The sequence below is a fragment of the Poecilia reticulata genome, chromosome 11 (assembly GCF_904066995.2).
Source record: "Poecilia reticulata chromosome 11, P_reticulata-male-v2, whole genome shotgun sequence".
Classification (NCBI taxonomy): Eukaryota; Metazoa; Chordata; class Actinopteri; order Cyprinodontiformes; family Poeciliidae; genus Poecilia; species Poecilia reticulata.
Window position 1 is genome coordinate 15,425,761 of NC_088840.1, and position 13,898 is coordinate 15,439,658.

Here is a 13,898-nt window from a genome sequence, read left to right on the forward strand (position 1 = left end):
AATTGCCCCTAGGTATGAGTGTGTGTGTGCATGGTTGTGTGTCCTGTGTGTCTCTGTGTTGCCCTGCGACAGACTGGCGACCTGTCCAGGGTGTACCCCGCCTCTCACCCGAAACATTGTCTGGAGATGGGCACCAGCACCCCTCCCGACCCCACTGAGGGAGGGGTGCTGGTTAAAATACAATCAAGAAAAAAACCAGGTCCTGGAAAATTATCTTTCCTTATCAATATATCTGTATTTTAGACCAAAAAGTCACGTTTGAAACAAGCAAAACCTAACAAGTGCAAATTGGGAAAGCGGTAAAGTGCAACTATTTTGATTTTGGTAAAGAATAAAATGTAATAACTGCCTGTGTTCATTAACAGAAACCTTAATGATAATAATAGAAGCTGGTTTATCTAATAAGATCAACTTACTTTGTCCACATCTACTGACTTCACCTTTTAACCCTCAGATTTTTTTTGAATGGCTGCGCAGTGTGATTTTTAGGGAGTTTCAGAGTCGAACCCGGGCAGGCGTGCAGGAGCCCTGTCATTAGCTCGCACAATGCCATTGTCCTGGTAAAGAAGCTATTGTGTGAGGAGATCCCAGAGCTTGGGATTACCCTGACTGAGCAAACAGAGAACGAATGTGTGTCTGTGTGATGCAGTGAGGAACAACTGAGGAGCTGTTCAATTATTTGCAATTACTCATGCTAAATTTAAGATTTCAGCCCTTTTTGATCTAAAATAAAGATCAAGTCAGATGGTGATCCTTACTGAATTTAACCGGCATTTCATGATGATATTAATGCTCTACAAATGCTACGATAATTTGAAATTCAGTAAAATGCAGCCGTGCACTATTCAAACTGTCTTTAATGAAAGTGTTTGCATGATAAAATGGCAGATTTTTGCTTATGAATCCCTTCAGCCTCTGTTGTATGGAAATAGACAAAATTATGTTTTACATTTAACCGTCAGCAGGAGTTGTGCATGTTTGTGTGCTCTGCAGATGATCACTATCCTCCCTTGTCCAATTTGCTTTCCAGAGCACCTGAGCTCTTTATGTGTTTGTGTGTGTGTGTGCGCGCGTGTGTGTGCGTGTGTGTATTAGAGCGGGATTGCTAGATAAATACAGGTGGGGTTCTTTTCTTCCTGCGGCACCGAGCCAAAGAGAGTTCAACAACACAGACAAAGAGAAGGAAATTAAGCTGCACCGTTCAACTTTTTGATTTTTATCTCTGCTCAACCTTATTTTGTAGGTTTCTAGTTTAAACAGATTCAGTTTCCTGTCAGGAACTTTGCTGGAAATCACTTATTAGAAACTAAACAGCTGGAAGGTAAATTGCTCTCAATAAAGATCCAAAAACGACTATTCCGAAAATAACTGAAATATCTACTTCCTGTTGGCAAACATGGAGAAATGCAAGCTTAAAATAGCTTGTAAAATGTATATTTAATAATTTTTTTGCTTATTTATTTTTATTTATATGTGCGTTGCCACTATAAGATTGTGAGTTTAAGTCCTTCCTTATGGATTTTATGGATTTAGCCTTTATTTTGGCTAAAATAACCTGACTTTTATGGAAGCCTGCTAAAAAGGGAGAAATTGTTAAATGTCACATTTGTCACATTTGCATTTTGCCACAACTCATGAAGAGACCACAGAAAATATGAAAATATGTTAAGGAAGATGTTCTGTATGATAAGACCAAAGTGTAACCTTTTGGCCAACATGCAAAACGCTCTGCGTAATAAAAAAAAAACCCGATGAAGTTTTAAATAATCTCCACAGTGAAACATGGTGGTCGCTGCATCATGCTGAGGGGACACTCTTCTTCAGCAGGGACATGGACGTTGGTCAGAGTTGATGGGAAGATGGATTTATACAGGAATATAAGAACCTCTTACAGCACATTCATATGTTAGAATGGCCTAGTCAAAGTCCAGACTTAAATATGATTAGGAATTTGAAGCAAGATTTGAAAATCGTTGTCCACTGTTGCTCTACATCTATTCAGACTTTTCTTTTTCTTTTTTTTCTTTTTTTTTAGATAAATAAACCAAAAATATCAGCCTGTAGATGTCCAAAGCTTTTGATTTGTTCTTCTTACTAAAATACTGTTTGGTTTTGGATCTGTATTACTGCGGCCTTCATTTTATGTATGCCATTATGTTTAATTTTAAAACACAATTTGATATTTGAAAGTTTTCTCAGCACCCCAGCCTTGTTTTTGTTGATCACAAGTCTGCCCCCCCCCCACCCCCCCCGACCCTTATTTTGAGAAACCCTGCATATAATCCTATGCAGTATTAATGATTAAACTTTTTCAGAGCATAGATAATCAGTGGTGTAGTCCATCTTCTCTTAATGTTTTTTTTTTTTTTTTTTTGTTAAAAAAATAAATAAATAATTGAAAAAATATTTGAGATGACCTGAAAGTGTTTCCTTCTGCTCGGTTTGTCTGAGCTGGTCCTGAAGAACGAACTGAAGTTACTACTCACTTGGCTCTGTTTCTCTTTCCTCCTCATGTACATCGGTTCAGCTGGTATGCATAAATACTGAGATGCTTTGTTAACTGTTCTTTGGGAGAAGAAGAAAAAAAAGAGAAGCATTGCTGTGAAAATCAAAATACAGTTAAGCTTTCCCCCTTATCTCCTCCTTTCCCTGCATCACCAGGAATGTCGGCCCGCCGTGTGGCGACAGGACAGCTGGAAGAGGGAGAGGGTCCCCCGAACAAGCTGTCACAGGCAGAGTGAGGGGCCACGAGGCCTCCGACCGCCTTCCCTCGAGTGGGAGTGTGTGAGTGTGAGGTTCGCGCCGTGACAGAGGTGAAAGGTGTATCCTACATACCAGGAGTTTTTTCACGGTGGGAGCAGCTTGTCTGGACTTGGCCAGGATTAGGTTTCTGCATCTGTGTGTGTTTCAGAAACTCACAGCTGAGGCGGAGACATGTGTGATGTGTAGCGGCTGGGCGGAGGGTTCGCTCAGATGGAGGAAAACAAGAACCTGAGATGAAGATCAAGATATTTGATTATAAATAATAGGAAGTAAATCATGACTTCTATTATGAGTCTCAGAAATAAAATGACCTGTTTATCACTTCAGACATCTCTGATTTGGTTTAGCAACATCACCATAAATCAGGTTTTGTTCGTTTACATTTTGTATGTATGAGGAGTCTCACGTCATATTAAATTTTTTTAAAATAGTAATAATAGTAAATAAATTTGTGCTTTTTTGAAGCATTAATGTAGAGGTTTATTGTAACTACTGTCATTTTGACATTACACATTAACCACATAGCAGGTAGTACACCACCGGTAGGCTGAATACATATTTGCAGGAGCAATCTACGACGGGATAGATGAAAGCATTTCACATGTTAGAATGGCCTAGTCAAAGTCTAGACCTAGGTCCAACTGAGAATCCTTCACAAGACTTTAAGATTTCTGTTCATGATATGTTCTTGATCCGATCTGCCAGGGGATTAACTATTTTTCAGACATTTAAAAACATCTGTTTCATTTTTCTTCCACACCTTGACTATTCTCTGTATGGTGATTACACAAAATCACAGTATGTGTGTGTGTGTGTGACTTTTTTCACAAAACATTATGCAGAACAGATAAGATATTAACTGCTTGGAGCATCTCAACAGAACCACACTTAAAAAAAAAATCTCCAAAAGTTTTACTCTAAAATTGATGGAAAACATAAAATTAGTTTTTAACATTATAGATGCGCTGTTGATGAAAGACATCGATCTGTGTTGCCCCTGTCTGTTAGATTCAAATTCTGCTGACTTCAACCACAAACAATCCCGGCTTGCACAAAAAAAAAAAAAATCAGAGCGCCGCTGCTGTCTGTGAGCTGTCATCACCTTCACAATCAGCCTCTGTCCCACCGGCCCACGTCTGACTGACCTAAAACCTCACCTCTCCCTCTCTTTCACCGACTGCGAGTGTGTTGAGGTAAGGAATTAACTTTTTCTCCCCCCTGGAGGCATGGTTCGCCCTCTCACTAACGACGCCAAACCCTTCAGAGGTCGTCCACTCAGATCCACAGGGTTTGGATGTTATTTTAGTTTCTTCCCCTCCACGTGGGCGCACCGCTCATCACAACCAGACCTCTGAAGGCTTGTGTACAGCCCGACTGGTCGGGCGGCATTGTGGCATGTTGCAGCAGCAGCAGCAAACTGCGGCAAAACCTGTTGGTTTGGAAAAAAACAAAACAAAAAAACAAAAACAAGGGAAAGCGGGAGCACGAAAGAGAAAGAGAGAGAGGAAGTGGCTGATGGGGAAGATGAAATCCGACTTCCTCTTCCCTCAACAGCCTGCAGAGAAGCAGGGAGGTCACATTCAGCACTGTTTGGTGTCTCTGTGGCCTCCTGTAAAACTCTTAAAACGGCTCCAACTTGGAGTCAAAAAAGGAGGTGGAGGGAGGGACTGATAAAGAATTTGGTTGTCTGCGGCAAGCCCCTGCTCATTCATAACCACAAAGGCCAGTCAGATAATATTCTCCTCCGCCACTCAATAGCTGACACCTGCGAGATTTGTTTTCACGCAGGCCCTAAGGCTGAACAACCCCACCCCGAACCTGTAAGCAAGCAAGTCCCTGCACAACATCCTGCAGGGTGGTGGTGGAGGGGGAACCTGAGCAATGTGTGGCTTTTGTCATTTTTCCACCCCTTTCCTCCTTTCTTTTTTCCCCCCGCACTTTTGGCTCTGTTCTTTAAAGCATAATCACATCCTTCTCTCCTGAGAGATATTTTTCCCCCACGTTGACAAAAGGAGTGAAAAAGCAGAAAGGTGGAGGTGAGGGGGGAGGGGGGAGGGTGAGAACACGGAGGCAAGCGAGGGAGTTTTCTCACAATGATAAGATTTCTCCTGTAAGGAAGTCATGACACCTATCTGTCAGGAAGCTCCGTGTAATTGGCCTCAAATATATAAATAAATAAAAAATAAGAAGAATATACCCAGAGTGAGTATTTCGGATGTTTATCCAGACAGGTTGCCTCTGTTCGACTCATGTGACAACCGGAGCCGTGCTTTATTTACATATTAGCTGAATTTAGTCAAATGCAAGAGAGATGATGAAGAGCTCCACTGTTCCCACTCACAGGCCAGAACCACAGTCACACAGAGAGATGAGATAAAAATCTAATGTAGTCCTCTGAGCTGCATTATGTTCAGTTTGCGCGGCTGCGATTCAAAACAAAAGGTTACCAGTCCTACCTGGGACAAGACTGTGTTATTATTATTATTATTATTATGAGGTTTTCCAGTCCATCGGTCTGATGGAGTTGTTGACCTGCTCTGCTGCCCTCTAGTGTAGTTCTTGGGAAGCTCAGATGTTTCAGTCTCAGATGTTTCAGTCAATCAAAGGTTTGTAGCAAATAAAAACATTGATACTGTAATGTTGCTATTTTATTCAGCTCACCTGAGTCAATCTTTGTAGAGCCATATATCGCTGCAATTTGAACTGCAAGTATTCTTCTTTGTAAAATATCCCACACTCTCTCAGACTCGCTGGAAATCATCCTAAGTTGAAATCAAGTCTAGACTTTGACTAGGCCGTTCTAATGCAAGAGTATTCCACCCAAACAAAGCAAATGAGCATTTGCAGAACTTGCAAAAATTACTCATTAAGATTCACAGTGATAGGACAAAGAAATTAATATGTTTTGTGATGTGAAAGAAAATCACAAAAGACTTTTTAACTGTCGTGAAAAAAGTATTAGAGACAGTATATAGATTTTAATAATAACTTCTCCACTAAAAAGCATCTACTAAGTTTTAAACCTAACATAATAGAAAATAGATTGTTAAATTTAGAAAAATATATGTGAAAGACAAATTAAAGTGTAGACTTTTTATAATGTGAGAATTAAAAAAAAAAGAATTAGCACAAATAAACAAAATTTTATTACTACAGAATATTTATCTAATTGTTATTTTCTTTACCAGAAATAGTAATATGACATGTATATGTTGGAATATTTATTGTACTCCGCTGGCAAAAAGATGCTGATTTTTAAGTTAATTTAATTTTTCAGTAAGTGCAATCCAGAATACATTTATTGAAAAAATTGTTTGGAGGGAAATCGTTTTGTCGCTACACGTCTTTAAATTGTAAAAAAAAAAAAAAAAAAGAAACAGAAGGACAGAAAGAAGGGAAGTAGTTACAGGTACTCTTGTACTACAGATTCAAGGTATGAACAACCAAACTCTGCCAGCAGGAGGCAGCATTGCCTCACCTATGTAACTGTTCCCAGGAAGGCGATTTCCATCAGAGGGCTTTCCGCTGCTTTCACTGTCTCTTTAAAAAATAGAAAGAAAAACATATTCGAATCTCTGTTATACGTCACATTAATAAGATACTTTACTTAGAATAATTTCGACAATTGTATTATTTTGAGAGAAGAAAAGCTTCTATGAAATCTGTTTTTTATTATTTCTGCCGTGTTATCTCAAGTTGCAGAATGAGTGAATGTCGACATTCCTGAGTCTTGCGAGAGTCTTTAAACGCAGCACTGACGTTTACTTCTTGCCTCTGGGAAATTAGCAGCTGTCACATTTCTGAGTTACAAACGACACGTACGTCTATATTATTGAGGTAAGGTGTTCTTTCTTTATCAATAATCACGGCTTTTAGTGTTAGGATGATTGTGCTGATGGCTAACGGAAGGTTTGAGTCCGGTTAAATCTCCATGTGGTTAACCAGATTTTCACACATGAAGCTAATAACTGACACTGCTAACAGCTCGGTTCAACACCGACACAAATATAAAAGGTTTTAACTTCGTGGTACTTTAGGTCCACAGCAGCTCTCCGAAGCTAAATGTGTTGTTGGAAACGTGTTGTTGGCTGCTTACATATAAACACAATTATTATTTAGCTAATGCTTGCTAAGTCCCTATTCGAATGCTAAATAGTTAATTTCTGGAAATATAAGACACCGAAACCACCCCTATATGACCGAGGAAGTATTTATAGTGTTTGATTAAATAAGCTATAAGAATGTCAAACTTTGTAACTTTGGTCATGTACAAGGTCTTCAGTCAGCCAAGAAGACTAATAATAGAAGTTGTTATGAAGCAGACTGGTTTACCGGTTAATCAATGTTCATGCCGACTAAACCAGCAGAAGTCCCCATGTTTTTAAAGGATTTTCAGTCTAGGTGTGGTGTAGCTGCATAATGCATGACTCAAAAGAGGGTTATAAATGCAGGCTGCATGTTTTTATTGCACATCTCAGGAAATTGGAATAGAATTGAAAAATTTAGTCCAGAAACTAGTTGAAACTTATTTACCATTTACATTCATCGCACACATCATTTTGTATTTTAAGTTGTTTCTTTTATTTAAAGAAAAGTAAACAGTTTGACTTAAATCAGATAGTTGTAATATTACGTAAGACCTGCAGGGTTGGTAGCACTGTTGTTTTGCTTGTCCCGTCAAGCAACCTGTGAAGTGTGTACCTGTCCTCTCATGTGATGACCTCTAGAGAAGGTACCTTAATGACAGTGAGCGACTGTAAACAATGGGTGTATGGATGACTAAAAGGGATTTTTAATACAGGAATGTCATGTTGGGGCTTACACACTCTCGCGTGAAACTGACATTGACTGCTCCCATCAGCAGAGTAACCAGATTCTTGCTAAAGGGACAGGCTCGGATACATGTATTCAGGTATTTTAATGGAAAGTTTATAGAAAGGAAAAACTTCGGTAAAGCGTGATGCAGAAGCAGCAGGCACTTAATTCAGTTCGCTCGGTGTCCAGTTTGAATACGCTGCATATGCTGAGCAGTACATACACAAATTTTCTGAGAAGCTACATTTTGGGCTTTCTTAAATTGTATCACTCTGTGTAATAAAATGTTACTTTTGGAATTCAAATAAAAAATTTAAAAAAAAACTCATGTTTGGAGACACACATGGAGCTTCAGCCACTAATAGTCATACGTCAATGTACAACATTTGTTAGATCAATAAAATAATGTCCATCCATACAGAAGGGTAGTTGGCATGAGGCGAGTTAGGCTGCCAGTCTTATCACTGACATGCACAGATTTTATACCGAAAGGCAATTAAAAGGACCACTTGACTTAATGTGCATATTTTTAGACTGTGGGAGGAAGCCGGAGTACCCAGGGAGAACATTAAAACTCAAAGGCGCCAGGATGGGATTTGAGCCCAAGGACCTTCTTGCTGCAAGGCAACAGTGCTACCAACTTCCACACTGTGCAGTCCTTCTTACTGAAAATGGCTCCAAAACACAAAGGGATAACATGTCCTATTTTATTTTATTTATTTAGCACACACACTGCATAATGTGCTGCCATGGTTGGGTTCAAGGATTGGACAGGATACTAGTAATCTCCATGAAGATTACCTTAGAATATTACCAGAGCAGTTTAGGACATTTGCAGAAATATTAAGCGGTGAGACAATAATGAAACATATGAAACTTAAAGAATTGTAGTGAAGTCGTGTGGCTTTTCGAGGAAATAATCATGTTCTATGATGATGATCCTTCAATCCTAAAGTCTAAGTAAATGTAAGCTGATACTGTCCCCTCTGGGTTTGGTTCTTTTTTTTTTTTGACCAACATCCTACAACTCCCTGAGAGTGGTTATCCAGGGAGAAACTAACAGACTTACCTCCTCTGTGAGCAAGTCTGATGGGAATAACTGGCTTATCTGATTTCACTGAGCATTCCTGCATAGCAATGCCTTGCAGGACAAGCCAGAACCTGTTCCTGTTCGCCTATCTCACCTGTGAATATCACCTTTTCACAAAATTCAGCGGTTTAAAAATGTTCAACCAAACCTGTTCCTGCTATTTGTGCAATTTAAAACAATTGTTTATTGTTTAAAAAACTAAAAATCTTAAGTTTAAGAAGTGCCCAAAGGCGAAAGAATTGATAAAGTAGTATTTATATTGGCTCCACATGGGTGCAGGTTCACCGCCGTGGTTTCCAGACGGTGCAGAAGCCAAAACAAGATGCACCATGATAAGATCAATCTTTTGTTTTTGTAACTGTTCAACACTGTGCACCTGTGACATCAAAACATACGGCTTTAGCAGAACTGTGAATGAGAAGAGAAGAGGTGTTGGCACGTTTCACTTTTCGGATTTGTTACAGAAACCGGGCTGTTGGCATAAACCCGTCGCCGCGTATTAGGATCATGCTAATGTTTACTCATTCGCTCAGGCTTTTCCCACTTTGACTCTGAGCACAGGTATTTGGTTCTTGATGATTTTTCCACCCTTGTTTGAGCCGTTTCTTCCTCCTTCCTGTGTGTTTTCCCTAGCATGGCACGCGGGCACCAGAAAATTCAGTCGCAGCAGAAAAATGCCAAGAAGCAGGCAGAAATGAAAAAGTCCAAGGGTCACGACCAGAAGACGGCAGCCAAGGCGGCGCTAGTGTTCACCTGCAGCGTCTGCAAGGTATGTCTGGCACCAGAGGGGATTAAATCAATCAGTCAATTTTATTCGCAAATTTAATTCAGACAGGTGTAAAGCAAAGTGACCTGCACACATACTTTCTGAACTGTCTTCCTGTTCATTTAGGGTCCACTTCGAGTCCTGCTGGTATGACGCCACCATATTTATCTGAACTTTTGAACCCTTAGTCTCTTTTCAGATCTTCAAGGTTCACAAATCAGTTGCCATTAGACACTCCCAGATTACAGCTGTAAAGTGGAGATGACAGACTGTTCTTAGTGGAGGGACAACCTGCCTTTGTGCCGAATGTTAGAGCTGAACTGACTGCTGATCGTTTGATTACTGTCTCTGTTCTCAGGCTTTCTGTCTCAGTTCAGCAGAATGTTTTAGCTTTTATTATGCTAATTTTCCTAATTGGATGATTTATGTTCCAACTTTCTTCATCTCATTACGTTATGTTGCACTTGTAGAAAGTTGCTGGCGACTTTATAGCTTGTGAAAGACATCGACCAAGTTGTGAGTTTGTTTTAGGAATGTCAACACTCTAAGCTGCCCTTAAATCTTTAGAGGGACTGTTTGTTCCAAGACATAACAAAGCATCAATTGTAGCTCTCGCTTCAGATCTTAACTGAAGATTATTTCCAGGATACCTGAGGGTCTTCATATATCAGTTGTTCTAAGACCATTAATGGTCTTGGATGCAAGAAAAGCACCTAAAATATGTAGTTTTTACCTGCCATATAACCCAGCTTTTTCTTAATATGAGCTTAATTTTTGATCGTCTTCCCACAGTCCCAGATGCCCGACCCAAAAACCTTCAAGCAGCACTTCGAGAGCAAACACCCCAAATCACCTCTGCCCCAGGAGTTGGAGGGCGTGGAAGCATAAGCGACTTGGATAAACCTCACTGAAGGCGCTGATCCAGCTCTGAACATGACAGCAAAGAATGATTTAATGTACCCAACATGAAAGCCTCATGCAGTCCACTGCTACCCGCGTGTGCTCGCGTTTAAACGCACGCGCGACTAAATCCAACCGTGGTTTTGACTTCAGGGCCGATGTAGACCTGTACGATCAATGAGCCCAGACTCACTGCCTTCATGTTTTGTACGTATGTCTCTTTTAAGGATCAATAAATTGTTTTCCGTTGCATCCCAGATGAGATAAAGTGACTATCCTAACAAAGCAAAATGGATTTGGCTCGGGTGGAAAATTCAGATGTTTGTCTTTGCTGCTGTCAAAAGTGACCTAGTTTATTTTAATTGTACTTGGGAGTGTTTTACTCGAACGGAGGCCTGCACACTGTAATTCCTCCAACAGCTCTGTGTGCCCTGCTGTACTGCAATCTTTCATTCAGCTAATCAGAATTTCATGTTTGGTTGTAAAATGTGAAACTTTGCCAGCTGCCCAAGCTGCTACACAGATTGTTAGGAAGTGAAATTATATTGGAGACTGCCGGCAAGATTAATGTGCCTGTAAAATGAATGTATGCTCCAATAATGTATGATACCATTTTATTAAAACTCACTTTGTTATATATCTGCTGTTTGCTTTTTTTTATTTATTTATTTATTTTTTTTTTTTATTACAGCTCTGGTCAAAAGTTTGCATTTGTTCATCGCTGGCAGAAATATCATCTTATTAATTGCCTGTTAATGATTTATGTATACAGTTCTTATTACTGTGGACGTTTCCCCAATCGGGCTGCACAGTGGCGCAGTTGGTAGAGCCGTTGCCTTGCAGCACGAAGGTTCTGGGTTCGATTCCCGCCCCCGGTCTTTCTGCATGGAGTTTGCATGTTCTCCCTGTGCATGCGTGGGTTTTCTCCGGGTACTCCGGTTTCCTCCCACGGTCCAAAAACATGACTGTCAGGTTAATTGGCCTCTCTAAATTGCCCCTAGGTGTGAGTGTGTGTGCATGGTTGTTTGTCCTGTGTGTCTCTGTGTTGCCCTGCGACAGACTGGCGACCTGTCCAGGGTGCATTCCGCCTCTCGCCCGGAACGTTAGCTGGAGATAGGCACCGGCAACCCTCCCGACCCCACTGAGGGACAAGAGTGCAAGAAAATGGATGGATGGTTTCTCCAACCAATACAAGGAAACATAATATGGAAATGCATACTTATTCTGCCTTTAGTATTGCCTAAATGACCATTCGCAAACACATTTTGCATCCATCAAGCTTCTATCTTGAATCATTGACTCAGTCGGCAGCACGGTTGCCTTGCAGCAAAAAAGGACAAACAAGCTTTGTCCTTGTTTGTTAATTATTAGATTCATCAGGGAAGAATGACCAGCACTGCATTAATGATCTTGACTGACAGAGAAAAATGCAAAAAGTTGCCACAACCGACAGCTGACTTGGACCCAATCCCAGAATAACGTTCCTCTGTTAACAGGCTGTGACATTTTAAAATCTGTACATTATAGGTTTTTCATCACCTGTCAATGTGACACCAAATTAATCAGGCCAGCTAATAAAAAGGCCTACATTTCGTCTCAAAACATTTAAACACTTGACTCTGGTCAATGATTGACTGTAACGGGACAGAATGTAATCCGTTAAACAGGCTAATGGCTAATGCAGAGGGCTCAGCAGACTTTTGAGATGAGGTTGTAGGGAAGAGACAATGTAGTGGATGAGGGAATAGTAGCAGCAGAAGGTGATTGGTACAAGATGTGGTGTATTTCTCCCCGTCTTTAATTATAATAACATGCTGAGGCCGCATGCTGCAGACCAGAAGAGCCTGGAATGGCTGGCACGAGCTGCAGGATAAGCAATCTGTTAATAAAAGCTCCGCTCTGCCAGAGCTTTTTACAACCTGCTGCCAACAGCTGGTTTTTGCCAGTTTTCTAGTTTCCTAGTCAGATGTGAACAAAATTGAACTTTTTGAACTGCTTTCAAATCCCTCTACGAAAGAAATCTGTCATTGCAAATCACCATAAGTATAGCATCACTATAGTGAAACATGGTATTTTCATCATGTGATCAGAGATGATGGGAAGATAGAGCAAGGCAAACTTAAATAAAGTCTGTTAGAAGCCGCAACTGATCCTGACTCACCTTCAACCAGGACAAAAAAACCCCCCAAACATGCAGCCACAGATACAATTAAATAATTTTGATGAAGTGGCGTATATCTTAGAATGGCCTAGTCAAAGTCCAGACCTAAATCCAATTGAGAATAGGTGGCAAGACTTGAAGATTGATGGTCTCTGATCCTCTACCTCCAATCTGGCAGATCTTGACTTGAACATAAGAACCAAACAAAACAAAAAAAATCAGTTTCTATGTGAAAAGTTGTTAGAGGAAGGAAACTCAGACCTACAGCTGATATTGCACCAAAATGTGGTTCTGCAATCTATTAAATGGAGGGTTCCTAAAACACATACATAAACTTTTCAGATTTATTTTGTTTAAAAAAATGTTTTATTTTAACTCCACTGTGATAAAATGTGAATGGGATCAAGGGGAAGCTATTGTTTCAAGGGATTGTAAATAATTCTTTGGCTTCAAAACTTCTTCCATCTGATGACTCAGTAGGAAACAAATCAACAGGGTGAAAGCCACGCAGCCTGTTGGTTTAAGTGTTTGAGTGACTCGACTCTGTAAATCACTGCCTGCATTGTTTCAAGCATAATTCACTTCCTTCCTTCCTGTCTATAAACTTGTGAATGAAAGAATGCCACACCTGGTCATTCATACAAACATGGAGAAAAAACTGACTGAGGGTAGTTTGTGTTCAAGCAGGATGGAGTCAGGGGGCCTTGGAGGGAGAGCGATGTGGGGGGAAAAAAAATTAAAATAGCTGGCATAATTAGGTGAAGCAATTCTCCCTGGCTATAGAGCACCTATTTTCAGCCAGCGGTCTCTGTCTGAGCTGTGCTTGTAATGAAACCAAAAAATCTGCTAATGTGCTTTGATTTGGACTGGCTAATTTTTGAGAAAAGCAACTCAATCTGTAGAGACATTCTGCTCTATGCTGGCATCATCATTCCTCTGTGTGTTGTTTTTGAATGACCTTGTTTGAATGTCAGAGGAGCATTAGTCATTTTCCAGCTACTTCTTGCCTGCCTCAGCAAACCTCAAAATCCAGGACACGCCCTTTGGAAAACCAAAGTACAAATCACTATTGCGCCGTTGAGTCTTACTTCTTGAAGCTAAATCAGTCATTGCTCCAGTCAGGGGCCCAGTTGATGACTCTGAGACTTCCCCACTATTTTATTACACTCACAGAGAGGATCTGCGTCTGTGATTACACCTATGCCCCCCTCAAAACCCAGACATGACTAGTAGAACTGGATGAACAGGAACAGTAGAGTCCCATAGGGCTAAAAGGGGAAAACCATTCTTACACAAACTATAGGATTTAATTTTCTAAACCTTAAAATGGAATGTAGAAATTTGATTGTAAAGCAGAACATAGAGGAACATTATCAAATAGAGCATTTTTTTCTATGCATTTC

At 40.3% G+C, this 13,898-nt stretch overlaps 1 protein-coding gene across 1 annotated transcript; it reads left to right on the forward strand.

The window, feature by feature from the left end:
* Positions 1–6,452: 6,452 nt before the first annotated feature.
* Positions 6,453–10,973, forward strand: znf706 (zinc finger protein 706). The gene is made up of 3 exons (XM_008422090.2): positions 6,453–6,600; positions 9,302–9,437; positions 10,227–10,973. The coding sequence occupies exons 2-3, from the start codon at positions 9,303–9,305 to the stop codon at positions 10,320–10,322; spliced, it is 231 nt and encodes a 76-aa protein (XP_008420312.1). The 5' UTR covers positions 6,453–6,600; position 9,302; the 3' UTR covers positions 10,323–10,973.
* Positions 10,974–13,898: the final 2,925 nt, after the last annotated feature.